Here is a 26,944-nt window from a genome sequence, read left to right as displayed (position 1 = left end):
TCTATAGGACAATTTCAAAGCTTCCAAAAAGCTGTAAGAATGGCACAATGACACCTATATACCCCACACCTGCATTCACCAATCCCCATCTGATTGAGTTCATGGTTTTTAATCTGCTATCTGTAACTAGATACACACACATAGAAATATGGACGTACTCTGTCCACTAGGAAATGCATTTCTAAACACTCACTATATATGTATATAAACTCATTGTACGAGTTTACATACAAACATATACACACATTTTTTCCTTAGCTCTGAGTGCAGAGAGAGTCTAGAAGCTATGACGACTCCCTAGTTATAAGCACACCTAACACCAGCTTAATCCTGGTTTCTAAACGCCATCCTCCACTAAAAATACCATCCTCCGTCTCTCAGAGATGGCTGATTGCAGGGCTGGGGCAGCCTGGATGAGCCTGGAATGCATTGTCAGGAAGTTAGGAAATGCTCAGAGAATGATGGGGACTTGTCAAAAGGACAAGGAAGCAGCTTAAAGGGGTCCCGCTGGCCAAATCTGGGACAATTTGAGCATCAAAAATAAATAGTGATAGTAATGGATTGTAATCTGTTAACTGAAACATGAAAGCATGGTATAACCATATTGATATAAATGAAGGAGGAAAAACTTGTTTTACTTTTTTACTTTTTACCCATCTGACTTCCCACTGCTCCGTCCAATTCCCATCCAGCACAGGGTTCTTCCTCGCCCTCCCTTTCTGGGTTTGTGGCTCCTTTCTTTCCTGGAGAGAACCGTGGTTCCAAACAATGTGGCTGTATTTATCCATGGATGCTCTTTCTCACGACTTTCACACAATTGTTTCAGAATTGCTGCACTGATACCACTGCCCATAACAAACCTACTAAGGAAAGGTCAAAATCTATTTACAGTTCTTTTTAACCTTAGGATCTCCATCGCACTGAAGGTGCCCAGTGTTTAAACCAGAAGAGGCACCTTCTCAGCTGGGCTTTGATGGGTGAATAGGAGTCTCCTGGGAAGGAAAGAAGAGTGCACCAGGCAGAGGGACACGTACAAAAGGCTGAGGAATGACCTGAAAGTGTGGTGCGTCCTCCTGCTGAGGCGGGAGTCCAGTGTTTATTTAGAGAGAAGAAGGAGAGGCATGTGGTGGGGGGTGGGGGAGTGGCTTGGAAGGGTCTTGAATGTCAGGCAAGGGGCTTGGGGTTGATGTAGCAGGCGCTGGGAGTCATGAGAGGCACCAGAGTTTGATAAATGTGGAGGACAGATTGGGAAGTCGGTGGAGGTGGCTGGGACCATGAGACACAAGGCCTGAGCTGCCAGGACGGCTTTGAGCTCTCCTCCTCTGGAGACCTCAGGTTTATCATCTATGACACCAGTGCAAGAGGGGGACCCACTCCCAGGGCTGCCTGGGGACTCCCCAAGGGCTGTGACTGGCCCTGGGGTCTGAGGCAGGGGCTGGCTGCCTCCCTGTGCTGTGACATATCTCTGCTTCCTGTTTCTCCCCCATCAGCCGCAGTTTCAGTCTCTGCTTCAAAAGAACAAACACGCTCTCACAACAGAGGAAGACAGTCCTCGACTGCAGAGGAAGCAGGAAGCGCCGGCCCTGCTCTGAGCCCAGCTGCCAGGCTCGGGGACGGCGGGATGGAGTCTGTGGCCCTGTACAGCTTCCAGGCCACGGAGAGTGATGAGCTGGCCTTCAACAAGGGGGACACACTGAAGGTAGGATGGCCGGAGTGGGCTGAGTTGGCCCCACGTGGGATGGGGGAGGTTAAGAACCAGGGGCTCAGGACAGCCCCCAGGGTCCAGTCTCTGGAGCAGGACAGGCCAGCTTCTCCAGCTACGGGCTATGTGATTCCGGACAAGCCACCTCGTCCCTTTGAGCCTCAGTTTCCCCATCTAGGAAATGGGGAGATGGTTAATAATCCCTCCTTTGGGGCTGTTGGGAGGATTCAAGGAGACGTTAGCATAGTGCCTGGCAGGAGTTAGTTCGACACCCAGTTTTCTAGGAAAGAATTTGAAAAGACAGTTGGAGAGAGAGAGAGAGAAGGAGAGGGAGAGAGGGAGAGAAAAGGTCTTAAGAAAGAATTAAGTACACACACTAACCCATTGGGGCTAAAATAACTGTGATTTGTGTGTGAAGAATGAGCTTCCCAGCAGTGTGGAGAAAAGGGGAAATAGTCATATTATAGCCCATTTCTCCTTGTCTGGGCCCTTTTTGATGAACATCGCAGCCTTCCAAGGCAGTCTGGGCAGATGGGATTGTGGGATCTCTCTCTGGAAATGTTCTTGCTTACAAGTTTGCATATAAAAGCAGAGCACTGCCCCTACCCCCGGCCTCAGTCTCTGCACCAGAGCAGTGGGCATTAGACTGATGTCCTTCCATTCTGAGCCCTGAGCCCCATGCTTGGCCCCAAGCTTCAATCACAAGAAGGGACAGAAACTCCCATTTGCTGACACCCTACTGTAGCCAAGTCCCGAGCTCAGCAATGCACGCCAGCGTCCCATTTAAGCTGCTGAGATGGGGAGGTTTTGCACCCTCATTGCACAGGTGACTAAACTGAGGCACAGGGAGGTGACACAACTTGCTTGGTATGAGATCAAATTTGAACCTACATCCTTTGACTCTGGAACCTGTGTTCTGTCCGCCATGAGACTGGATAGGCTGGGCTGGGGGTGGAGGGTTGACATTCCCCAAGAGCAACCACGTCCCTTGAGGAGCTCGCCGATTCTCCATGCCAGGGTGCCGGCACCTGGGTCCCCTGGAGCTGCTGGCTGGGCCCCCTGGACACGTGGCCAGCTGGGAACGGGGGCAGGCTCAGCACCAGCGCCGTCTAGCCAGGACACAAGACTGTGAGATCCAGGTCTGGTTTAGAGGCCGCGTCTACCGGTCTGAGAGCAGTGTGAGGTCTCTAGACCCAGAAGGGAGGCTCGAGAGGGAGGGTGACAGTGGGGAAAGAGGACCGGGGTGGCGATGGGCTCCAGCTGAGGCTCAGAGCGTCAACAGGGGTGGACAGGGTGGATCAGAGGGGGACCCAAGGCAACTGTCGCAAAGACCACGACATCCCACTTCCCTCTCCACCTTCTGTGCACACCTGCCCCGAGATGAGTCAAGTTTCCCCCAACCTCTGCGAAAGCGTGGGCCGACTCCTGGGGTGTTTCTTTGAACGGAGGTGCTGGCTGCTAAGGAAGGAGGGGGTTCCCGCGGGGGTTCCTCTGACTGTGCCAGAGCCCAAGACGTAGAGCCGTGCCACAGCGAGCTCTCAGTCAGACGGGGCGTGTCAGAGGAACGGAGGAGGACTAAATGTGAGCTGAACGGAGGCACCCTCCCAGCGGGACTTGGACCTCGTGTCCATGGAGACCAAGGAGGGGGCCTTTCAAGCTCAAAGAATGATGGAGGAATGATGGGCAGCAGGAGGAGCTGCCTTTTCCTTCATTCATTCAACAAACACTAGTCGAGCTATTGAGCACCTACTCTGTGCCCGGCATTGTCCTAAGTGCTAAGGATACAATGAGCGAAGTCCCTGCCCTCCTGGAGCTGGCGTTCCAGAGGCTAAGTGACATCAGGAGGTGACAAATGGACTGAAGAAATCAACAGAGGGAGATGGATGCAGAGTGACGACCGGGGGAGGGGCAGTGGGACAGCTTCGGGTGGGGTGGTCAGGGGTCTCTCAAAAGAGGTGACAGCTGAGCTGAGACCTGAAGAATGAGCGGGAACCAGCCGTGCAAAGAGCCGGGGGAAGAGAGTGCCAGGCTAGGGGGAACAGCTGGTGCAGAGGCCCCGAGACAACACCGTATTAGTATGTTTGCAGAGCCGAAAGGCAGTCTGTGGCTGAAGGGCAGCGAGCGAGAAGGGTAAGGATGAGTTTGGGAAGTAGGCAGAAGTCAGGGCCTGTGATGGATTTCGTTCTAAATGTGAGTTGTACTCACTGAAGGGTTTTCAGCAGGGAAAGGATTTGATCCAGTTTGTTTTGAAAAGACAACAGAGGGAAGGGGAGTGGACGCAGAGAGCGGCTGTTGCAGTCTATTAGCTAGAAGTGAGGGTGGCTTAAACTAAGACAACACACACGACAAAAATGACAAAATATTGATGGCCTTGATACGTAAAGAGCTCTTATAAATCAACAAGAAAATCACAAACAGCATAATAAAACAATGGACAAAGGATATGTGTAGGAAAATTGCCAAAGAAGAAGGCAAGCAAGTAAGTGCCCAATGTCACCACTGACAAAAGATTTGCAACTTAAAGCAAGTAACTGTTTTCCATTTGCCAGATCAGCAAAAGTTTATTGTAAAAAGAATCTCCTAAGTTGTTGAGGGTGTGGGAGAATGCTCACTTTTACGTGTGGGTGGTGGACAGGTAAAGTGACACAATCATTTTGAAGAGCTTTAAAAATACTTGTGCCCTGTGACCCAGAAATTCTGCCTCTGGGAAACTGAGATGTAATCAGAGATGTTTGTGCATTCTTCCATGAAGGGCTCAGGGAGCACTCAGCGTGTCCCCGGTCCCGATCTAAGCACTGGCGATTCGGCAGAGAGAAAACAGACACAGTCTCTGCTCAGGCAGCTGACGTTCTGGTGGCAGATACGGGCCACAAACCAGATAAACAAGTAAAATACAGCCTGTCAAATGGAGCCAGAGATGGAGGAGGATGAAGCGGGAGAGGGTTGGGTTGAGAGAGGTGGTCGGTGAGGGGTTGCAGTGATGTAGACTCAACGTAGGCCCCCTGCGCAGTGATGGGACAAACTATCATAGAGCCCTACAAATGCTGTTTGGGGAGGGTATTTAATGACATAAAAATGCTCACGATGCTACGTTAAGTGACAAAAAAGCAGAATGCAAACATATATAGACACAGAGGCAATTCCACGCAGATGATCAGCAGTTATCGATTGTGCGGAGGGGAAACTGGCATTCATGCGCTGGATTCGTGCCTAGAAAACAGACTCGGAAGACTGTCCTGAGAAGCTAGCAGCTGTCGGTTCTGGGGGGCGGCCCTGAGCGATTTATGTTTCCTTCTTGACTCCTGCTGCCCCTCCCAGATGCTCTATGACAAGCAAGTCGTCCTCACAGGGCCGGACTCGTGGCGGGGCCATTCTCACGGCTGTGCAGGTGCAGGGTCCAATCTTGCCTTTATTTCAGATGTTCCTGGATTTTTTTGCATTAATTTTTAAATAGACGTTATTTCTTAGAACAGTTTAGATTTACAGAAAAATCAAGACGATGGTACAGAGGGGTTCCCGTCTGCCCACCCACAGCTCTCCCTGTTGGTAACATTTTAGGTTATTAGCACAGTACATTTGTTACATTCATGGAGCCATATCGATACATTCTTATTACCGAATGACCCTATTCAGAGTTTCTGCATTAATTTTGATTTTAACACATTGCCTTAAAATAGTATTTATCTTGATTCTCGAGTTTTTTGCAGCTCCCTTAAATTTTGTGCCCGAGGCACCTCACCTGCCTCACGCTAGCCCGGGGCTGCTTTCTGTGACCGCAGAAACATGGCTGCAATGTTGCATGGTCCCCTCTTCCTCTCGCAGGCCAGGGCCGCAGTGTAAGGGGCTGGTGGCCGGCTCTTTCCAGGCAGCGCTGGGTGGGGCCGAGCTCTACGGCCCGTCCGTTCACTCGTCCAACGAGCATTTCCCGAGCCCCCTCGGAGGGCCAGACCCAGTCCCAGCAGCACCCCAGACAGACCCGGAGACCGAGGGAACAAATCTGAGTTCAGGGCTTAGATGACAACTCAGTGGCCCTGGGACCCACTCTGGACAAATGTCACTTCCCTGGAACAAAGCCCCCTTCCCTGACGGCCGGGCATTCCTGGGTGCACAGTACCCTGCTGCTCCCAGCTGGAGGAGGGATGTGGAGGGTGGCTTCACCCCATGTCTCCATGGACAGCCTGGCCCCCAAGACCCAGACTTGGGGAGCCCACAGCCTCCTTGGAATCTGCACGGGGAAGGCTGATGGCACCTCAGACCCAACACAGCCAACCTGGAACTCGCCCCACCTGCTCCCCAAAGCCGCTGACGGCGGCCGGCCCACGAGCACTCAGGTCCAAACCCTCCGAGACGTCTCGGCCACTCGCCCTCCGTCTCCTGTGCAGCCTGTTGCTCAGTGCTGTCAGCGGCTCTGCCAAAACCGACCCCAAATTTGACAGCTTCTCAGCTGCCCCCAGTCTAGGCCTCCATCATGGCTCATCTTGGCTGGTGCAGCAACACCTCCCTGCCCCCCACCTTTGCTCCCAGCCCCTGTCCACACAGCAGCCGTAACTCAGAGCCTGACTCTCCCCCAACCACCTTCCAATGGCTTCTCTTGGTTTTAAAAATCAAATCTGAACAGCTTCTCCTGGCGTACAAGACCGACCTGCTCTCGCCCTGCCCACCTCTCCCCATTCATGTCACAACACTGCCCCTCCCGCCTCAACTCCAGACACCCTGGCATCCTCTCTGTTCCGGGGACAGAGCTTGCTCCCACCTCAGGACCTTTGCACTAGCTGTTCCCTCTGCCTTGGACACTGTTCCCCACATCTTCTCATGTCTGGTTCCTTCCTGTAATTCAGGACTCAACTCACATGTCACCTCCTCAGCAAGGCCTTTCTCGACCACCCCATCTGCCCCCTGTTAACAATCTGCCCCCCCCAACCAGCCATCCTCCATCCATGTCATCCTGATGGACATTTTCAGAGCACTTACCACCACATTAAGTTACCCAGTTTACTTGATTCCTTCCTTGTTGATTGTCTGCCTCTGCCCACTAGAATGCAGGCTCCTTGTTCCTGCTGTGTTGCAGGGCACCAGCGAGTGCTCAGGAAATAGCTGCTGAGCAAGTGCACTGCTCAGTGAACAGAGCAGGACGGCAGCCTGGGGGAGGGCAGTGCAGGAGCAAAGGCCCAGGGGCAGCCGAGGTGTGAGTCCCAGTAGGGAGGAGCAGGTCTCTCCTTCGTGGGGTTCTGTGTCTCAGAGGGCCCAGGGCTTTTGAACAGTGTTAACAGCTGATCAGAATTCAGCTGATATAACCAGTGAGAACACTTCTGGGTCCTCAGAGTGGAGATGACAGGAACACAAACCAGAATAAAACAAAAGAGGGGTAGGATTGGATATATTATGTTCACATGTGCACACAGGACTTTATAGTTCACAAGACACTGCCACCAGTGTGGGCCCATTGCACAGACAAGGAAGCTGAGGCCGAGGCTGTGGGGAGGCCGAGGCAGACAGAGTGGCCTGGAGCCCGAGGCCCGGGCATCTTCCTGACTCTGTGGCCGTGGCTGGTGGCCCACAGGCCCTGTCTCACCAAGTAGGGGGAATTTTTTTGTTTTGTTTTGTTTTGTTTTCAGCAAAAGTTTTCCTGAGTCAGCCACCTGCTTCCGTCTGTCCCTGGGCTGCTGACCTTGCCCGGGCTGCAGGGGCAGGAAGGAAGGGGCTCAGTGCGGCCTGGCAGACAGGCAGGGGGTGCCCACCTGCAAGGGTGGGGCCTCGGGCCTGGGCCCAAGGAAGCACATCCCAGCTCCACCTGGCAAAGTGGACTGCCTGAGTTGCCAACTTGCACTGGCATGCCCTTGCGCCCTTGCTCCTCAGGGGCCCTGCTGGGGAGGCTGTTCTAGATCCTACTGTTTCCTCTCAACAAATGTCCTGGCCAGGACTGCCGAGGACGGGACCTGCTCCAGGGCTGACGGGAGAGATGCCCCTGGGCTCGGGTCCAGAAGCAAGGTGGGAGGTGGGGTGGGGTGAAAACTGGTGGGCAGCGTGCCCCTAGACCAGCTGAGCACAAGACCCCAGGCCCCAGAGTCCTAGCTCCTGCACGGGCTCCACTCCACCCCTGGTGTGCGGCCCTGGGCCTCAGTTTCCTCATCTGTGAAATCGCCTTTGGTGATGTCGACCTGGAGGGTGGACTGAGAACTGGGGGACACACGGGAAGCGCGCCCAGGGAAAGGAGGAGGGACCCCCAGCTTCGTGCGGTACCTGCTCCCCAGGCCTGGCCGGCCCCTCCTGCAGCTGCTTGGTTGCTCACCCGCAGCCCCTCCCTCCCCCGCTCAGGCTGTTTCAGTTCCTCTCGGCCCACCTGTGGAGCTGCAGGGGCCTCACACCATGGGTGGGAGCCGCGGGTCCTGAGCAGGCCAGGGGGAGGGGCCAGGCCTCGTCCCATCCCCGACTGAATCGCCACCCTGAGCTCAGAGTGTAAGGGCTGTTTTGTTTGTTTGTTTGTTTGTGAGGGAGATCAGCCCTGAGCTAGCACCCATGCCAATCCTCCTCTTTTTGCTAAGGAAGACCTGCTCTGAGCTAACATCTATTGCCAATCCTCCTCCTCTTTTTTTTTCCTCCCCAAAGCCCCAGTAGATAGTTGTATGTCGTAGTTGCACATCCTTCTAGTTGCTGTATGTGGGACGCGGCCTCAGCATGGCCGGAGAAGCGGTGCGTCGGTGTGAGCCCGGGATCCGAACCCGGGCCGCCAGTAGGGGAGCGTGAGCACTTAACCGCTAAGCCACGGGGCCGGCCCCTGTAAGGGCTGTTTAAAGGCAAGTGACCCCAGGTGACCACCACTAGGCACTGAACTCAGGCTGGGGCTCCCTGACCTTCCTGGGGACCTCAGACTTTCACCCATGGCTCAGTGCATGGCGTGCAAATGCTGTGGGTCCCCCACGCTCAGGGGCAAGGCTCAGGAACCGACGCCCTTCAGATCCGCCCCCAAGACCCCACCATCTGCTGGGGGTCTGGGTGGCAGAGCCTGAGAGTCCAGCTCCAGCCCCCCAAAGCTTCAGCCACCGACCAAAACCTCCTCTGGGACCCCGACTGTCCTACCCGTGGAGGCTGTGACCCTCCTGGGGACAGGCTGTCCTGGGGCAAGGGAACGAGCAGGGCCATGGAATCAGACGCGACTCTTGTGAGCTTGGGCAGGTCCCCAGCCCTTTCCTGTGAAATGGGACCCAGGGCTGGCGTGGGTGAAGCCCACCCAGGGCCCTCAAGCAGCAGGACCTCAGCAGGTGACAACTGTTTCCGCTTGGTGACTGAGCGGCTGCGTTTCTCCTGCCCGCAGATCCTGAACATGGAAGATGACCAGAACTGGTACAAGGCCGAGCTCCGGGGCGCCGAGGGCTTTATCCCCAAGAACTACATCCGCGTCAAGCCGCACCCGTGAGTGGCTGCGTCCTCCAGGCACCCGCCTCCGCCGCCCCTCCAGCCACCCGGCCACATCGGGCCTCGCCCAGGCTGAGCTGAGCCCCTGTGGGGCCCAGGCTTGGTGCATCCCTTGGGCACAGGGACTCCTCACTCCTGGCCTCTGTCCATCTGTCTGGGCCTCCCATCTCTACCCCAAGCAAGGGCAGGGGACAGAGACGTGAGGACCTGCCCAAAGTGGTAGCAGAGTCAGGGCCAGCCCAGGCCACAACGCTGAGGACCTGGGACACCAGAGAACGTCCAGGAGAGCCCTGGAGAGAACAGGCTCTGAGCTCTCAGCTGGCTGGGCCACTGGCTGCTGTGTGGACTCAGGCAGGTCCCTGCTCTCCCTCTTCCTCAGTTTCCCTATCTGTAACAGAAGGAGGGCTGAGGCTCCATCTGCACAGGATTCTAGAGCTCTCTCTAAGAGGCCGGCTCAGCCTTGTGCGAGGGCGGGGAGTGAGGGGGGTGATTGCGGGGTGGAGGAAGCAGACCTGTGGGACCCACCTCTGGAGAATGGGAGGGAGCTGGGCCTTGGCTGAGCAGAGTCTGGCACCAGGGCAGAGCGGGAGTCGTATGTGGGGCCCAGGTATCCTGGGGAGCTCCGGTCAGGCTCTCAGCAGGTGGCGCCCAATGGTGCTGCCCTGGGAATGGCCGGGGCAGGGCCCAGCCCTGGAACAGCCCTCAGTGGCCAAGAAGCTATGGAAAACCAACTGGATATGCTTGAAAAGATGGCTGAGGCATCCCCAAGACATAGCCACTTACTCAGTCATTCACCAAACACTACCCACGGCCCCAGAGGACCCAACCTAGGTGATGCTGGAGACACGTGATGAGATGCTGGGGTCAGAGCAGCCCTGTCCTGAGGGAGAGACAGGATGTAAAGAAAGTACGACATGGGGAGACAGTCAGCATTGAGGTAACTAACCAGGGAAGGCTTCTCAGAAGAAGTGGCAATGAGTGAGGTTTTGAAGGATGTGTAGCAGTTAGCTAAGTAGAAAAAGAGGGCATTCCTGGGAGAGGAGACGAGGAGAGCAATGAGGGAGATCCCACGGCAGTGGGACTGGCAGCAGGGCCTCAAATGCCAGGCCCAGAGTGGTGGGAGCCACGGAGGTGTTTGAGCAGAGGAGGGACTCCGTCCGCCGTGGAGGCAGGTGACAGGGCCAAGCACACTGGAGGGGGCAGACTGGGAGCCGGTGTGTGTGTTCGGCTGCAGGGTGGAAGGAGAGGGAAGTTCAGGGCAAGGGTGGGGCCTGGAGGGTATTTCCTCTTTCTCTGTCTTTGAGTTCTTTCCAAAGCTGCCACCACCTCCGGCTTCCTGTGCTGAGCAAGGCCCCGTCCCACCCAGGTCCCTAGTCACTCTGCCTGGGCTCCCGGCACCCCTCGCCTCCCCCACAGAGGCTGCAGCCCTGGGTTCCCGGCCCCACAGTGTCTCTCTGGCTGTGTGACATTGGGCGGGTGTCTGCCCCCTCTGGCCTTACAGTCTTTCTGTCAGTAAAGGGGGAGCATGTGGGGAGAGAGATGGACAGAACCCAGCCCACGGCCACAAGCCAGGGCCGGGCGCCCCAGACATTTAAATGCCAGCAGAGGACAGGGGTGGGAGCCATCACTGAGGGCCGGCCGGTCAGGGGAGGCGTCCAGGTGGAGGAAACAGCCTGGCAAAGGCTGCAAGGCTGAAGGCTGAGAGGCCTAGCACTGCTGAGGAGCCCTGAGCAGGGGCCTCCGTCTGCTCGGTGGGGAGAGAGCTGGCAAGACCACAGGGCTGGGCCGGCCTGTCGGGGCCGTGCAGGTGGTGCAGGCACGTCTCCACCAGGGCAGCCGGGAGCCAGGGAGGTTCCAGCCTCCGCGGCCCCTGGGGCCCCTGGGGTCAGCTCTGGCCACTTGTGTCCGGACAGAGCAGGGATGGGGGTCAGGCCCCTGACCTGCCCGCCTGAGGCCATGCCCAGGTGCCTTCTTCACTAACCTCAGCACCCACCCTGGCCCTGAACCAGCAGTGGGGAAACTCCAGCTCAGCCCCAGACTTGGCCGTCGAGGCCCCAGGGTGTGGAGTAGGGTGGGACTGGGGTCCCAGGAGGCCTCATGCCTACACCAGGCCCGCTCCTTCCCCGTGCACCCACTGCCACCCCACCTGCATGGGGCAGACCCACCACCCCAGAGCAGGCCCCATGGGGCTGGGGCCACGGAGGGACCTGACCAAGCCACGTGGCTGGTGGGGGACAGAGAGGGCCTCTCAGAAGAAGGGCATGGTCCGCTGGGCCTGAAAGTTCGAGTGGAAGTTTGCCAGGAGAGCAGAAGACAGGCCCAAGGGAGTGCTGTGTGGGCGGAGGGGGAACCACCTCGTCACAGTCCTCAGCACCAACACCTGCGGGCGGCAGCGCCCCGCTCTCCCACGGGCCCCGCGAGCTGGGGACTCTTGTCTCGGCCTCACCGACACGGAGACAGAGGCTCAGAGAGGCTGAGTGGCTGGTCTAGCCTCATCTGGCCGGCAAGAGGCAGAGCGGGGTTTGCAGCCGCACGCTGCGCGTGGGCCTCAGGCAGTGCTCCCCCAGAGGGGTGGCCGGGGAGCCGTGAGAGCAGCCCTGGGCTGGGGAGAGTCCGAGGCCAGGGACTTGCCATGCAGCCTTGTGGGGGGTCCCTGCCTCTCCTTGGGCCTCAGTTTCCACATCAGTAAAATGGGGACCACACGAGGTGACCAGGAGTGAGTGATGCTGGCGTCTCCCACACGCCGTCCTCCGAGCCACCCTCGGACGAGGCCTGCCTTCCCTGGTGGGGGCAGGGCCGGCCTCCTCGGAGGGTGTGGTTGCGACACCCTTTGAGGGCGACAGCCGCCCACACGCTGACGCCTCCTCTGGGGTTTTGTGGGTTCTTTGGGGACACCCAGGCCCCACCGGGCCCCTGCTCCTGCAGTGCGGTGCCTGTACCTGTGTCCTGCCGGGGCCTTATGGGCGCAGGAGCTCTCTGCCCCAGGCCCCCCGAGCCCCTGGCCCCCCAGGACCCAGCTCAGCCTCTGGCCTGGAGGCCTCCGTCCAGGACCCCCCGACCTCAGAGCCCCAGGCTGAGCTCGCCAGACGGCTGCCTTGAGCCCCACAGTCAGCAGCCACCTTCACCGCCCCCCTCCTGGGGAGACCACGTGAGAGGGCCCAGGGGCCCCACCAGTCTGGGGGCGCAGCAGACTGGAACCTCACTTCTGGGGTACGGGCCCCCAGAAGCTGCCCCTGAGACACTACGAGGACAAAGTGGGAAGTGGGCAGGAAGAGCCGTGGGGGCTGTGTGACTGACACGCTGCTGCCGGTGCTGCTGAGCGCGGGCGGGCTGGGGCGGCTGGCGACAGAACAGGCGCCCAGAGTGTCCCGTGGGACAGGGAGCCGGGTGTTTATCCACCTGCTCCCCTCAGTCATCGCTGGAGAAGCTTCCAGGGGCTCAGCCCGCCCTGCGCACAGTCCCAGGATGTCAGGCGCCAGAAAAAAGACTGTGTTGTCACTTGCGGAGCGAGAGCAGGGACACGGGCAGGACACCGCTGGCATCTGCCGCCGCACCTGCCACCCTTTGGTCTCGGCCGAGGGCTCGTCAACATCCTGAGACGACAGGAAAGGTCCCACCTCACTTCCGCCCTCGGTGCCAAGCTCAGACTCAGGAAGCGTGTGCTGAAGGAGGGAAGGGAAACGCCACAGGGAAGCGGAGGCTCTGGGCCCAGCCTTGGTTGGCAATAGTCCCACCATGAGACTCTGGCCGCTCTGGGCCTCAGTTTCCCCATCTGAACAATAAAGGGGTCGGAGCCACAGCTGGGCTAAAGCACAGGGCCGGGAAGCCCGTCAGAGAGCACCCGGCCCCTCCAGGGGTGGGCGAGGCCCCAAGAGGTCAGGGGCTGCCTGGAGCCACGCAGCCAGATGGGCAGGGCTGGGAGAGGAGCTGGGTCCCAGCCTCTAGCTCTTAGGCTCTGGGGGCGGAGGGGCGGTGGGGATCTTGCAAGACTCTGAGCATCTGCCAGCCACCTTCTGTATACCCATTCTGTTTGGTCAGCAGGAAAAGGGACTTGTACCTGTGAGAAAGAGCTGGGGTGGCCTCAGTCTGTGCCTCTGTGAAATGGGTACAGGGAGAGAGTCCTTCTCACCAGATCAAAGCTGCTATTGTTTTCGTCATCCATTTCTATATTTTTTGACTTTTAAGAATCTACCAACTAACAGGGAAAAGCTCAGCTGTGGTTGGCTGAGTGGAGGTCTGCTGGGGTTTGATTTTTCTGTTTTTGTAAGAGCGTGTGTTTGCCTGGCGTGGTGGGAGAGGCTGGAATTGGGTCCCCGTTCCTGCCTGCCACAGCACGTGACCCGGGCTTGTCGCATCACCTCTCTGTGCCTTGGGTTCCCATCTGTAAAATGGGCACAATCGCTCTCCTGCATCTCAGGACTGCTGTGAGGAGCAGCGATGTCGTGTGCTGGCACCTGGTCGGGGGGTGGCCTGGCCTCCCTGCTGTCCTCACCTGCCCCTCTCTCTGCAGATGGTACTCGGGCAGGATTTCCCGGCAGCTGGCCGAAGAGATTCTGATGAAGCGGAACCACCTGGGAGCCTTCCTGATCCGGGAGAGCGAGAGCTCCCCAGGGGAGTTCTCCGTGTCCGTGAAGTGAGTTCTGACCCACAGGGGAGTGCAGAGGAGGGTGGGCAGGGAGGCAGCGTTGAGCTGAGCCTTGGAGCACAGGACAGGCTGGCAGGGTGAGCTGGAGGGAACAGCATGCCTGGAGGAGGAGCAGTCAAGCAAATGCCTGGAAGCAGGTGACCTTCTGGGGGTCGGCGAGCGACATGCACCCCAGGGTGTGGCCCAGAGCAGGGGGGACGTGCTCGGAGAGCAGGCTGGGCCGACTGTGAGGCCTCGAGTGCAGGCCGAGGGGTCTGGATGTCACCCACCAGCAGTCAGGGGCCATCAAAGATCTGCCATCAGGAGGAAGGAGGACGTGCAGGAGAGACGGGAGGAAGCACCGAGGCACCAGGGCGGGTGTGGGTGTGCTCAGGACAGGGTGCCACCGTCTGGGGACACAGTTGCAAGGATGGACCCAGGGCCAGGCTGCTGGGGTTCCGATTCTGGCTCGGCCACTTCCCGGCCGTGTGACTTGGGGTGGTCCCTGTGTCTGTCTCCTCACACGTGAGATGGGCCGTTGCAGGGAATAAGGGAGCCCACGATCCAGAGCAGCTAGAGTAGTGCCCGGCACTGAGGCAGCCAGGCCCTGCTGGCAGTGCCGGCTTTGTGACGGGCCAGCTCCGCATGCATGGGCCTCGGGGCAGCGCAGAGCCCAATCCCAAAGGCCACCCCTGGGGCCCCCGAGGAATCCAGGGGGAAGTAGGGGCAGGAGCAGGGGTGGGAGGGCGAAGTGGTCAGGCCCCCGGCTGTTCTCTGTCCTTCCCGCTCCCAGGGCCCAGAACAGAGGGATCTGGATGCATAGATTCAAGGACTATTCATTGAGCTACACGCCACGTGCCAGGCTATTCTAGGGACTTGGGAAACGACAGTGAAAGAACGGAAGGTGCTGCCCTGACGGGTTTACGTCTTAGCGGGGGAGACAGCGAACAAAGACACAGATACAGCGGGAGCCGAGGGGTCGAGGACGGTCTCTCTGAGGAAGCGGCGTCTCAGCAAAGACTTGAACCTGGAGGTGGAGGCTGCCCGGGGCCCCGGGAAGGAGGACCTGGGAGGAGAGGCTTCTGGGCAGGGGAATAGTGAGTGCAAAGGCCCCGAGGTGGGAACGTGCTTGGGCGTGTGGGAGCCCACAGGGAGGCAGCCTTGCTGGGGTAGAGCGAGCAAGGAGGGGAGGGCTGGGGGTCACAGTCAAAGAGACGAGGGGGACAGATCACAGAGGGCCTGACGGACCCTGACAAGCAGGTCGGGTTTTCTCTGGGTAATAGGGAGCCACGGAGGGTCCTGGGCAGGGGTAGATGTGATTGGCTTCCGCTGTTTAGCTGATCCCTCTGGCTGCTGGAGGAGGAGGGACAGTTGGGAGTAAGCAGGAGCCCTGGGCGGCCAGTCAGGGGCCAGGCGGGAGGTGATGGCGTCTGGGACTGTGGTGGGGGCTGAGGGGACGAGAAGTGGCCGTGTCCGGGAGATGGCTTGGGTCTGTGAAGTGGGGACCACCAGCAACACCAGCTCTCAGAGTTGCTGTGGGCGCTGGGCACCAGCCTGCACAGAGGAGGCACTTGCTGTGCCAGCTCTCACTGTCACTAAGACAGTGCTGGGGGACAAAGCTGCCAGCTGGAAGGAAGGAACGGGAGCTGGGCCCCGGAGCAGACAGCGTGGCTTCTGGGAGGCAGTGGCCACTCAGTGTGCCGTGTGGCTCTGAGGGATGTCGTTTTCCCAGCCCTGGGTTGATGCACAGGCAGTGGTTCGACGAGTTTCCCGAGGATAAACGAACAGGAGACCACTCTGACGGTGAACGCTGGGGCTGGGTGTGAGGAGGCAAGTTGGGCGGGGTGCTGGGGTCAGGGGAACCCCAAAGAAGCAGAGGAAGCAAGACGCGGACAGGGCTGGCTCGTGGTGGCCTCGCGCGCCTCCACACGGGCTGGGCCGTGATGGCCCCAGAGAGGCTCCTGTTTGCAGAACGTGTCTGGGGTTGATGCCTTCCCGGCCCCGCGGTGGCGGTGAGCAGGTGACGTGCGCGTTGTTCACGGGTCCCTTTCCGTAAAGAGCTCCTGGCCGTGTGTGATCAGCACACCTGCCGGAGCCCTGCGAGGGGGCGATCTCCCTGCCTGGGCCAGGAGGCACCCTCGCCGGGAGGACCACCATGATCAGGAAGGCTGCGGGGGCGGGGGGGTAAAATGATCCGTCACAAGGGGTCCCAGCACTCACCTTGACCCCCCCAAGCTGTGTCACGGGCCACCGGCTTTTCTCACTTTTCCCCTGAGAACAGCCGGTCATCCTGAGGGACGGGACTGGCTCTTGCCCTCTCTGAGCCTCTATTTCTCCATCTTAAAAATGGGAGCACTGTTAGTGTGTGTATGTGTGTGGGGTGGGGGGGGGTGGTAATGCGAGTTCTTGGCCCTGACACCCCCCCAGGATGGTCATGGGCACCAGGAGCCTCCCTACCCCGGCTCACCCCCACACCTCCACAGCCCAACCCCCACTGCCCCCTGGGCTCCCTGCTAAAGCAGGAAGTGGCGGTTTTCCAAGTGCTGGCCGTCTCCTGGGAGTGACGCCCGCCAGGCGGGCTCGTCTGGCCTCGAGTGGCTCCTGGAACCAGCCCCAAAGCCCAAGGTCACCCAGCAAAGCAGGGGCTCAGGGGACTCGCTGAGGCCACTTCTGGAGCCCGAGCTGAGGGGGAGGCCGAGGCTCTCCCACCCCTCCCTCCTCTGCCCACAGAGTGCACTGCCTGAGCTTCCAGCGTTAGCGCCTGGGTGCACTGCCCTCTTCTGGCGTCTCCCTGTAAATGCAGCCCCGCCGGCACACGTGCACAGCTTCAGACCCCAACCCCTCAGCCTACAGTGTGTGTGTGAACCACAGGTCAGGACAGAGAGAGGAGTCAAACCCAAGGAATGTGGTGGGGAAGCAGACACGGCCTGGCCCCGGGGCCTTCATGATGAACGAATGAATGAATGAGGGAAATTCAACGACAGCAGGCACATTCCACGTGGTGAAGGAGGTAACATCTGAGCTGGGCTCTGAAGCATGAGTAGGAGTGCACAAAGAGGGAAGAGGGTCTGCCAGGCACAGGGAACAGCATGTGCGAAGACCTGGGGTGGGTTTGGACAGCAACAAGCTGTCTGACCAGGTGGGGAGATGGACAGTACTAGGCGGCAGTTCTTGAGCAGGGGAGCCAGCACCAATATCGTCCTGGGAAGGGTCTGGGAGTGTCCCTCAGAGAAATCCTGGGACATGCCTCCAGCACCCCGCAGGCATCCTGGCAGAGTCCCCCAAGGTTAGAATGGCAGGAGCTTCCTGGCTCTGCTGGCTGTGGTTTGCACACCTACCACCAGGTGGCGAGCTTCACCCTCGGTTTGCTCCCAGCTGGGCCGGGCCCCCCGGGGCCAGCTCCCACTCTTGGGCCACCAGCTCTCATGCGGGCTTTTCAGTGGCCCTTGGAGGACCATCGGGCAGGAATCAGAGTAGGAAATTGAGACGTAGAGGACACGTGTGGCCAGGAGTGAGGGCTGTTGAGCGAGAATCTCAGCTCTGATACCTACTAGCTGTGTGACCCTGGGCAGCCCACCCTCTGGGCCTGTTTCCTCTTCTGTGACATGAACGTCTGTGTAAAGTGCCTGTGACGCCCGGCACATAGTGAGTGCTCAAAAAATGCCACTTAGAGTAATGATCATTATATTAACCCTCCCAGGGCCACGCAGTGCTTCCTGGCCCTGCCGCCGAAATGCAGGGCTATTGGAGAAGGGGCAGAGGCCTGCGAGGCGCGTCCTGGCTTTGCTCTGGACCTGCTGTTTATCCTCAGGCAGATCCCGGCTCTCTCTTGGCCGCAGTGTCCTCATCTACGACGTGGAGACAGTAACCCCAGACCTTATGAAGCCCAGTGACCCACTGACCATCCAGAAAAGTGATGGCTGAGCAGATTCGTGTGTGAGAGCTTCTGCCCTCGCTGGCTTGGCTCCTGGGGACTCTGACCACACTGCGCGTGGCATCTCCCGCACACTCATGCCAAGCCCCATAAAGCTGTCAGAGGTGGTACGAATGGGCCTTATGGGGCCTCAAGGGGCGTAGTGGCCACGGCCGGCGGCCCTTTATGGGTTTGCAAAGGGCTCTCCCCCCGCCACCTCCAGGAGCACATCTGAGCTGGGGCCAGCAGGCCAGGGGCCAAGGCTAGGGCTGTGTAGCTTTCGCCCCACGCTCCATCCAGGCTGCTGTGGACGCCTCTGTCCTAAGTGAGGGTTGGTTCCCAGCTGAAGTGCTTTGCTTCCTTTCAGGCCAGAGGTGCCCTGGAGTCAGCGCACATCTGTTTGCTGTGCCTCTCTGGCCACTGGATGCCTGCTGTGCGCCAAGCCCTGTTCCAGGTGCCTGGGATTCAGCCACGAACAAAACAGCAAAGCTCCCTGTCCTTTAGGCGCTCACGTCTTACTGGGATGACAAAGAATATACAATTAGTAAATTATATAAAATCTTGGAAGATGATAAAGTCTCTTGAGAAAACAAAGCAGGAAAGAAGTGGAGGGAGTGCAAATTTATGCATACAAACACAGGGAGGAAGGGATCCCCAGAAGCCCAGTTTGCAGGTAAGCAAACTGAAGCTCAGAGAGGTGCAGTAACTTGCCCAAGGTCACACAGCAAGGAACAGCAGAGCTGGTGCCTATTGGCCCTCTGTGCCCTGACAGACCCGGTCTCTCTTTCCACCCACCCTCCCTGAGACCCAAAAACCCAGCAGGGGTCTGTCTCCACCCGTGCCTCCCGAGGTCAGTGTGATCCGGTGTCCTGTCTGCTGCAGCGCAGGTGTTCCAGCCCTCCCTTCTCACAGATGGGCACATGGGGGCTAGAGAAGGGCCGTGCCTGATGGAGATCACCCAGTGGGCAGCGAGTGCCCAGGCCTCTGCCCAGGGGTCTGCAGGCCCAGGCCGGGCAGTCCTGGGGCTCCTGACCTCACCCCTGCCTTGTTCATCCTCCCTCAGCTGCCACTGTCACCTTTGCTGCTGCTGTCGCCAGGCTAGAAAAACCTGCCGGGCAAGACGGCTGCTGCCGGCATCAGGCCCACTCGGTCCTGGGGCTTTCTTGACAGCCCAGGGGCCGGCTCCTCAACCCCTGGTAGGTGGGTGCGGGAGTCACACACAGAAACGAGCACAGCCCAGGCTGCCCAGAGAGGGACGCACACACAGTCCCTCCCGCAGAGCAGGGGGAGCGACGCACGCACACACCCAGACATGATGGGGACAGGCGCCCGACACACACCCCAGGCCCTGCCCACTGTTGTGGACCCTCCTCTGGCCAGGCCCAGGCTCAGATCCCCCTGGATGCCCTTCCCTCCTCCCACTCAGGAGGCCTCACCTAGCAGGGCTATCTGCACTTGAGTCATTCCTGCCAGGTCGGGGTCACCTGGACTAGACTCGGCTCCCCCTAAGCCCTGCAGCTCCCCTGGGCCTGGGGGTGGGGGTCGAGGTCTGGAGAGTCCACAGAAGGCAGCCCCTGGTCTAAGGGGTTCTCGGACACCTCAAGGCTCCCCTTGGCCTTGAAGGATGGCAAAGGCCTAGACGGGGCAGAGGAAAGGGAAAAGGCGAGAGTCCCGGGCAAGGGCTGGGGAGGCCAGAGACAGGCTGGCTGGAAGAGGGAGACTGCCCCAGAGGCTGAGTCCTCGGGGCCGTCAGAGGGAGAGGGCCCTGCCTGGCCTCAGACAGGGGTGGTCACTGATCAGGCCAGGGAGTGGCCTGCAGGAGCGGCCACGCCTGGGTCACATGCAGCAGCAGCAGCAGCATCGCCAGCCCGCTGCCCCTGGCTGTGGGCGTCCCATCTCCTCTCTGGGCCCCGCTCTCCTCACTGTAGAACAGGAGGTTCAGACCAGCAGGAGACAGGACAAGACCTGCCATTCACTGAGCACCTACTGTATGCCATGCACAGGCTCCGGGCTGGAACATACATGCTTCCCAGATGTGAGAAGTCTCGAAGGCTGGAAGGTTCTAGAATTCCTGGGTCCTTTGCCCCTTTCCCACATCTTGTTTGCTGTTCCCCACTCCCTGACCCTCCTGTATGATCAGGAAATGCTTTGCTCTCATAACTTTCCAGGTAACTGAAGCTAACCTTCAAACACAAAAGTGTTCCAAGTTGTGGTCATCTGGGGCTGAGATCTTTCCAAACCTACCGCATCCTATCTGCCCCCCCACCCAGAGGGGAGGGGACCCCCAAACCCCAGACTCCTCCTTGGGGCCCGCAGCAAGGCAGGGCGTCTGCCTCTGCACTGAGCGTCCAGCCATGGCGTCATCAGGGTCCCTGCTCCCTGGCGTCTCACCTGCCCAGCCACGGTCACCTCACCGCACTGCCCAGGAACACAGTCCTCCCTGGGCGCCCCAGCCAAAGTCCAGGGAACAGGAAAGCCCCGAGCTCACGGACGGGGCACTAGGGAGTCACGGGGCTCAGAGGGCAAGTGCAGGGTCTCTGGGGGCTCACCTGCCCTCCTCCCACCCCGGGACAGCCATGTCCCTGGACGACAAGGCCAGCGGCTCCGTCACTGGGCACAGTGCCTGCTGTTGGTGCGCGAGCGACTCAGCGTGGTCACGGAGCCTCGGGGGTTTGTGTCGTCAGTTCTCGTGGGGGAACCGGCTCCCTCCGGAGTGAGCCACCCGAGAGCTGGACCATCTCAGAGAGGACGCGGGCTTGCTTTCGGAGCAGGACACCTGGAGGGCTGGGATCCAGCTCAGAGCTGGCCGAGAGGGTTTCAGAAACAGGCACCCGACGAGCCCTGAAGCCTTGGGCTGTCACGTTCCTTTCCCTGAGCCCAGCCTCTCCCGCTGGGCTACACCCTTGGGGCCCACCCCTGCTCCCTGCCTTTCCGTGCCTAGTACGCGAGCCATCATGAGCAGCAGGTTACAAGAAGGCCGCACAAGGGGCTGAGGAACCCAAGGAGACCCCTGACTCTGACTGAGTGGGTCTGAGGCAGCTCTCAGAGATTGGGCCGTTTTACCTGGGCCTTGAAGCATTGAGTAGGAGTTTGACTCAAGAAGAATTTGGAGGAAATAGTGTATGCAAAGGCCTGGAGGTGTGTTTGAAAGTGGAGAGAGAAGTTCTGTGTGGGCAGGGTGGGGGGATCCCACTTTGCCCTGCTACTTCACTTGGGCAAGGTGGGGGGATCCCACTTTGCCCCCCATTTGGTGGGCACACACACAGACCAGAGGTTGCTTACTTTGAACAACTTTTTATCTTAAATCTTCAACACAGCAAGCGTGCCAGCCCCAGGGCTGGCAGGTGGAGGGAGTGAACCTTGGGCAGGGTGGGGACAGAGAGAGCAGCAGGCCTGGGCAGCTGGGGGTGACAGACACTGCACTCTTGCTCAGGCCCTGGAAGAACTTGGACTGTGGGTCTGCAGAGCTCAGGCTGCAGGCCAACCCCAGCTTGCCAACGCACCGCATCCAAAATCGTGTAAAGAGATTTAAATTTAGAACCTAGGGGGCTGGCCCTGTGGCTTAGCGGTTAAGTGCGCGCTCTCGGCTACTGGCGGCCCGGGTTCAGAGCCCGAGCGGGCACCGACGCACCGCTTGTCCGACCATGCTGAGGCCACGTCCCACGTACAGCAACTAGAAGGATGTGCAACTATGGCATACAGCTATCTACTGGGGCTTTGGGGGAAAAAAAAAAAAAGGAGGAGGATTGGCAATAGATATTAGCTCAGAGCCGGTCTTCCTCAGCAAAAAGAGGAGGATTAGCATGGATGTTAGCTCAGGGCTGATCTTCCTCACAAAAAAAAAAAAAAGATGTTTAAATTTAGAGCCCAGGAGGTGTTTTTTCTTTTTACTATCAAGTCTCCAGACCGGTGTTTGGTTCTCATTTGGTCCCAAACAAAATGAGAACTCAGCCTGTGGCTCAGGAGGTGGAGGAGCCCTGTCCCTCCTAGTGGCTGTCTTGTGCCCCCAACACATACCTCCGGCCACACCCATAGTCCCCAGGGTCTTCTGCGTCTCAGCTCCACCAGCCACCTGGACGGGACATCCTCCCTCGGGCAGTTTCCTCAACTGGCTTCTTCCTGGTGGGGAGCTGGGGCTGTTCTGGCCTGGCCACCAGCCCAGCGAGGCCTCCCTCACCTCACCCACGGGGAGTGCAGCAGCACCCCCAACCGGGCAGATGAGGACGCCGAGGCCCCGAGAGGTGAGCCAGGGTGAAGTCCAGACGGGCTGACCATAGAGCTGGGAAGGGTGGCTGCGTTGTGGCCAGGCAGAGGGGATGAGGGAGGGAGGGCCTCCTGGGGTCTCAGCCAGGTAACAACAGGGTGGAGGGGGACTGGACGTGGGGTGACAAGATCCGGGATGTTGTTAATATCACAGCTGGAATCACTGTTATTGCTATTTTCATACAATGACCACCAATTGGGGAGCATGTTAGAGTGACACCTGACGTGGAGGAGCTCAGACATGGCCCCAGCTCTGGCCTCTGTTGCTCTGTGACTCTGGGCAAGTCATGACTGCACTTGGGGCCTCAGTCTCCCCTCTGTACTAAGGGCCGGATTAGCTCCTCCCAGGCCATGCAGCGCCCCTGCAGCGGGGAGGGGAATCATGATGGTTTGCGCTGCCCGTTGTCCTGACCCACGCCGGCACCACCTCCAGCCCTAGTCCTGCACGGCCTGTCCTGGTTTGGGACAAGCTGCGTGTTGGAAGGCTCCAGGCAGGTCCCTCTGCCCAGTCCCAGGCAGAACAGGCTCTGCCCTGCTGGCCCATTTGGGAGAGGCAGGCTGTCTCCTCAGCGGGGCTAGAAGGTACCTGGGAGGATTTGGAAGGCTGGGCAAAGGATGGGAGACGAGAAAGAAAGGGGCCCGTTGATTGCATCAGAGAGCACATGAAGGCAATGAGGCTGGACATGTAATCAGAGCCAGATCTTGAGTCTGAGGTATTAAGATTTTCTCCTGAGGGCAGTGGGGAGTCATAGAAGGTTCTTGAGGTGGGGGCGGGAGTGGGTGAGAAGGACATGAAGCATCCAACCTGCCTGAGCTCCTCTCACACGGGCAGCTTTGGCCTGAGTCAGGATGCTCTTAAGACTCACTCCTCAAGGGACTGCAAGGACCAGGAGGGGCCAGCGGAGGGAGAAGAGTGTCAAGGCTGAGGGGGGTGTTGAAGAGAGAAGATGCTACCCGATCACCTCTCAGAGGAACCCATTTAGTGTTGCCAATAAACCATGGGCAACATTTTCTGAGCATTTAGCCAGAAGGGAGGTGTTATTACGAGGAAACTGAGGTTCAGAGAAGTTCAGTGATTTGCCTAAGGGCACACACAAGAAAGTGGCCTGGTCCAGGGCCCACAGCCTCACCTCCGTGCTCCGCCTCACCAGGCGCCAGAGTGGCCTCCCTGGGTGTCGTATGGAGCAGGGTCAGTGGGCCCTGGGACTGCCCTCCGCCACCTCACCTTCTCCTGACTCCAGGTCTCACCAGGAGAGAGAGGCCTGGTTCCAGGTGGTAGGCAGGGCGGCCCCGGGGCTGGCCGGACTGGGCGAGGGCCCGGCCGTGGGCCCGTCTGAGGTGGCCGTGGCCCTCTCCACAGCTACGGGGACCAGGTGCAGCACTTCAAGGTGCTGCGCGAGGCGTCAGGGAAGTACTTCCTGTGGGAGGAGAAGTTCAACTCCCTCAACGAGCTGGTTGACTTCTACCGCACCACCACCATCGCCAAGAAGCGCCAGATCTTCCTGCGGGACGAGGAGCCCCTGGTCCAGGTAGGCAGGCAGGAGGCAGGGCTGGGGGCTGCCCTGAGGGAGCCTCTCTGTTCCTCTGTGTCTCAGGGGCGATGACCCCTCCCTTCCTTCCCCAGCAGCCCCATGTCGCAGGAGGCGGGGTCCAACCCTGGTTCAAAGTTCTGTTCTGGTGGCGCAGCAGTGAGACAGCCAGGGTGGGAAAGGAGAGGAGGGAAAGGAAATGAAGGAACAGAATGGAAATTCTGTGGGGCAAACCATGTGTAGCTTGTTCTCAGCTCCTAGAGCAGTGCCCGGCACACAGTAGGTGCTCAATAAGTGTCTATTGAATAAATGAAGGTACTGACACCTGCTGAGTAAATGAAGGTACTGACACCTGCTGAGCCTACTGAGTGCCCCACACTGAGCTGGGCTGTCCACTGGAACCTCGTCATCCCCATTGTACAGGTGGGGAGACTGAGGCTCGGAGGGTGACGTGACTCATCCGGGGCCACCCACAGGGTAGGCTCCGTGCTGGTTTCTGCTCCTGAGGGGCTGGTCTCGGGTGGGGTGTGGGGCAGTGTGAGTGTGAGTGGGTGAGGTCCTGGCCGGACACAGGGTGTGTGGGGGTCCAGCCGCCCCTCATCCTCACAATAACAGCAATTTGCCAGGCAGCCCTTTCATCAAGGGGCCCTGAGGACCAGCTCTCACTCTTATCGGGATGACGACACCAGCCAACGGGGTTATTAGCCCCAACGTGCTGTTTTCCTTGGGTTGGCAAGGCCTGGGGCTGGAGGTCAGGACCCTGGGACAGCCCAGTTGAACTCAGGCTCTGCAGAGGGCGTGGGGGGCATGGGCAGGGCCAAGGCCTGGGCAGGGGCTGAGGGACCACTGCAGAGAAGCCCCAGTCCTGCCCTGTTCCACCTCGCCATGTGTGACCTGACTGGGCCTCAGTTTCCCCTGTGTCCAGTAGGATAAGCCCTGGGATCTGAAATGCCAAAGAGTCAAACAGTGCCTCAGGAGACCCCCACTGGTGCACCCTCTGTTCCCCCAGGACACTCCACCTCCTCAGCCTGACCCTGGGGCCAGGTCAGCTGTGAGCGCTCAGTCTTAGGGACGCCCCCTCCTGGGCCTCCATCCCCTCCCCCTCACTGCCTGGGCCAGCTCTGCCCTTGGAGAGAGTGAGGGAGCCAGACGGAGCTGGCGGGCCACCTGAGGGCTCCCCCACACCCACCGCCTCGCTCTGGCCTGGGCCCTGGGGTCACCCATCCTGCGGGCAACTCCAGAGCTGGCTCAGACCCCTGGGCCCCACGCCGCCTCCTCCTTCCTGAGCAGAGGACCGCTAATTACAGCCTGCATGCTGATCCTATCACCCTCCTGGGTAGGATTCCGCAGGCTCAGAGCAGAGGTCCCAGTGGGGCAGGCAGGGCCGGGGCGCTGGGCATCATTGTCATGGCGCCAGGCTGACGTGCCTGCAGACAGCTCTGGTCCAGCTGCCCCTCGCAGAGCGGGAAACCGAGTCCCACAAGGGACAGGGACTTACCCAAGGTCACCTTGGGGCACAGATAGGACGGGAACCCAGGCCTGAGAGCTGGGAGCAACTCAAAGTGACATCCTCTCCCTCAAAGCCTGGCTGGGGCAGCAGCAGTGAACTCTGCTTTTAGTTACACATCACTTTACAGTTTATAAGGCCCGTTCCTGTGGTTCCGGGGCCTGGAGTCAAAAGCTACCATGGCTGCTAGAGCCAGGGAAATGAGACCCCCAAGAGGGGCGAGGACCTAACCAAAGTCCCGCATGAAGGACCGGGACTCAGCGCCAGCCCTGTCGTCCCAGTGGGGCCGCCAGGACAGCTGTGTGGCTCTGTGTGGATGCAGTGTCTGTGCAGCAGGAGGCCCACGGGGTGGGTGGCTAGCCATCGGGACTTGGAGGCAGAGGCGAATTCAACCCCAATTTTGTCCCAAAGTTCTGTCCTCCCCAACCTGCGGCAAATCACTCCTTTTGTTGGGGCCTCCCGGGAGGGCCGGAGGCAGCCCTCCCGAGGGGCCACACTAACGCCTTCCTCCCCTGCAGCCGCCAAGGGCCTGCTTTGCCCAGGCCCAGTTTGACTTCTCCGCCCAGGACCCCTCACAGCTCAGCTTCCGCCGCGGCGACATCATCGAGGTCCTGGAGCGCCTGGACCCCCACTGGTGGCGGGGCCGGCTCTGCGGGCGCGTGGGCTTCTTCCCGCGGAGCTACGTCCAGCCAGTGCACCTGTGACCGTGGTGGGGCCCCGGGGGCAGAGCCGGCAGATCCCCCGTCCACTGACACTGAGGTCCAGAGAAAGGACATGGACACCCCCGCCCCAGGTCCCACAAGGTGAGCCGAGGGCTTTGGACTGGAACGTGGGCCTCGTAACTGCCGCCTCCCGCCACTTGACACCAAGTGGGACCGACCCCAGCGCCCCAGCATCACTGCAGCGTTCGTCGCCCCCCTGGCACCGGGAGCTCCCGGGGCTTCCCGCTGGCCTCTTCCCATTGGTCACCAGCTGTGAGATGCCATAAGGCGGGGCCTCTGCCAGCCCCGCCCACTCCTACCACCAAGGGCCCCATCCCCAGGGAGGGTTGAGGACTCCTAGGTCCACCCATAGGGGGTCCAACCCAAGGAGTCATGGGCTTGGTGGGTGGGTTCACCTCAGGCAGACTAACCCCTGGGCCTGCCTGCCCCTCCCTCAAAAGGCCCCTCAGGTGTTCTGGCTACTGGGTCTGGCAAGGGCGCTGCACACCTGTTGACCTGGACTCGCTGGACAGACTCCAGGTGGAGACCGACCTCTCGGCAGCGCCACGGCGACTTTGGGCTCCACCTGAGCATCCAATACGCCCACCCCACCACGGACACTTTGGGGAGGGGCTGGAGGCCCTGAGGCCCTGAGGCGGGGGCGGCAGTGGTGAAAGAAAGGGAGCCAGCGGCTCCTCTCCTGCTGGGTCCCAGCAACGGACAGGCTCTGAGGGCCAGGCCCTGGACACAGCCACTGGGGACACTGCTGCCCCGGCTCTTGTTAGTTCAGGCCCAGGTTCCGCCCAGACCACCGCCCCGGGGGAGCCTGGGGGAACCACAGGCCACTAGGAAGTTGGGGGCCAGAGCTGGACTTGGAAGTCCAGCAGCGTCCAGAAGGGGGCGGACAGTCTGGGGGGGCCCAGCCTGAGGAAAGGCAGGCGTCCACATGGAGTGTGCGACCAGCAGGGGTCCAAGCAGCACCACCTGGAGCCTGGGCACCTCGGGAGCAGGAGGAGTGAGGGGACTCAGAGAGGGCCCTGAACGCCAGGCTGACGGGCGGAGGGGGCGGAGGGGGCGGTGAACAGGGAGGGAGCGAGAGGAGGCTCCTGTGGCATCTGGGAGCAGGTGGGACGAGGGAGGGTCCGGGAAGGAGGCGCTTCGGGCCCTCACTAGGCACAGAGGCTCTCCCTCCGCCCAGGGCTGGCCCGAGACCCTTGAGCCCCCCAGCTCTGGCAGGTTGTGTGCTCCTGACCTGGGCCTGTGTGCTCAAAATAAAAACAGGAAAACGAGTA

The 26,944-nt window shown here is 59.7% G+C and overlaps 1 protein-coding gene and 1 long non-coding RNA gene across 2 annotated transcripts; one reads left to right on the top strand and one right to left on the bottom strand.

Moving 5' to 3' along the window:
• The first annotated feature begins 1,518 nt into the window (after positions 1 to 1,518).
• On the top strand, positions 1,519 to 26,941 carry GRAP (GRB2 related adaptor protein). The gene is made up of 5 exons (XM_058559571.1): positions 1,519 to 1,699; positions 9,015 to 9,112; positions 13,626 to 13,748; positions 23,276 to 23,444; positions 25,470 to 26,941. Exons 1-5 carry the CDS (start codon positions 1,622 to 1,624, stop codon positions 25,653 to 25,655), a joined length of 654 nt encoding a protein of 217 aa, XP_058415554.1. The 5' UTR covers positions 1,519 to 1,621; the 3' UTR covers positions 25,656 to 26,941.
• LOC131416855 (uncharacterized) lies at positions 4,745 to 6,819 on the bottom strand. Its single transcript, XR_009222640.1, has 2 exons — positions 6,674 to 6,819; positions 4,745 to 5,242 (listed from the first exon to the last, which is right to left on the bottom strand). It is a non-coding gene; the product is annotated as an uncharacterized LOC131416855 (long non-coding RNA).
• Positions 26,942 to 26,944: the final 3 nt, after the last annotated feature.

The sequence above is a fragment of the Diceros bicornis genome, chromosome 18 (assembly GCF_020826845.1).
Source record: "Diceros bicornis minor isolate mBicDic1 chromosome 18, mDicBic1.mat.cur, whole genome shotgun sequence".
NCBI classification, from domain to species: Eukaryota; Metazoa; Chordata; class Mammalia; order Perissodactyla; family Rhinocerotidae; genus Diceros; species Diceros bicornis.
Note: the sequence above shows the minus strand (reverse complement) of the source record. Positions and strands in the feature narration are given on the sequence as shown.

Coding starts and splice junctions, on each gene's coding strand:
- GRAP (XM_058559571.1), top strand. CDS start 1,622: ATGGAGTCTGTGGCCCTGTACAGCTTCCAGGCCACGGAGAGTGATGAG. Junction 1,700..9,014: donor ACAAGGGGGACACACTGAAG/GTAGGATGGCCG, acceptor TCCTGCCCGCAG/ATCCTGAACATGGAAGATGA. Junction 23,445..25,469: donor ACGAGGAGCCCCTGGTCCAG/GTAGGCAGGCAG, acceptor CCTCCCCTGCAG/CCGCCAAGGGCCTGCTTTGC.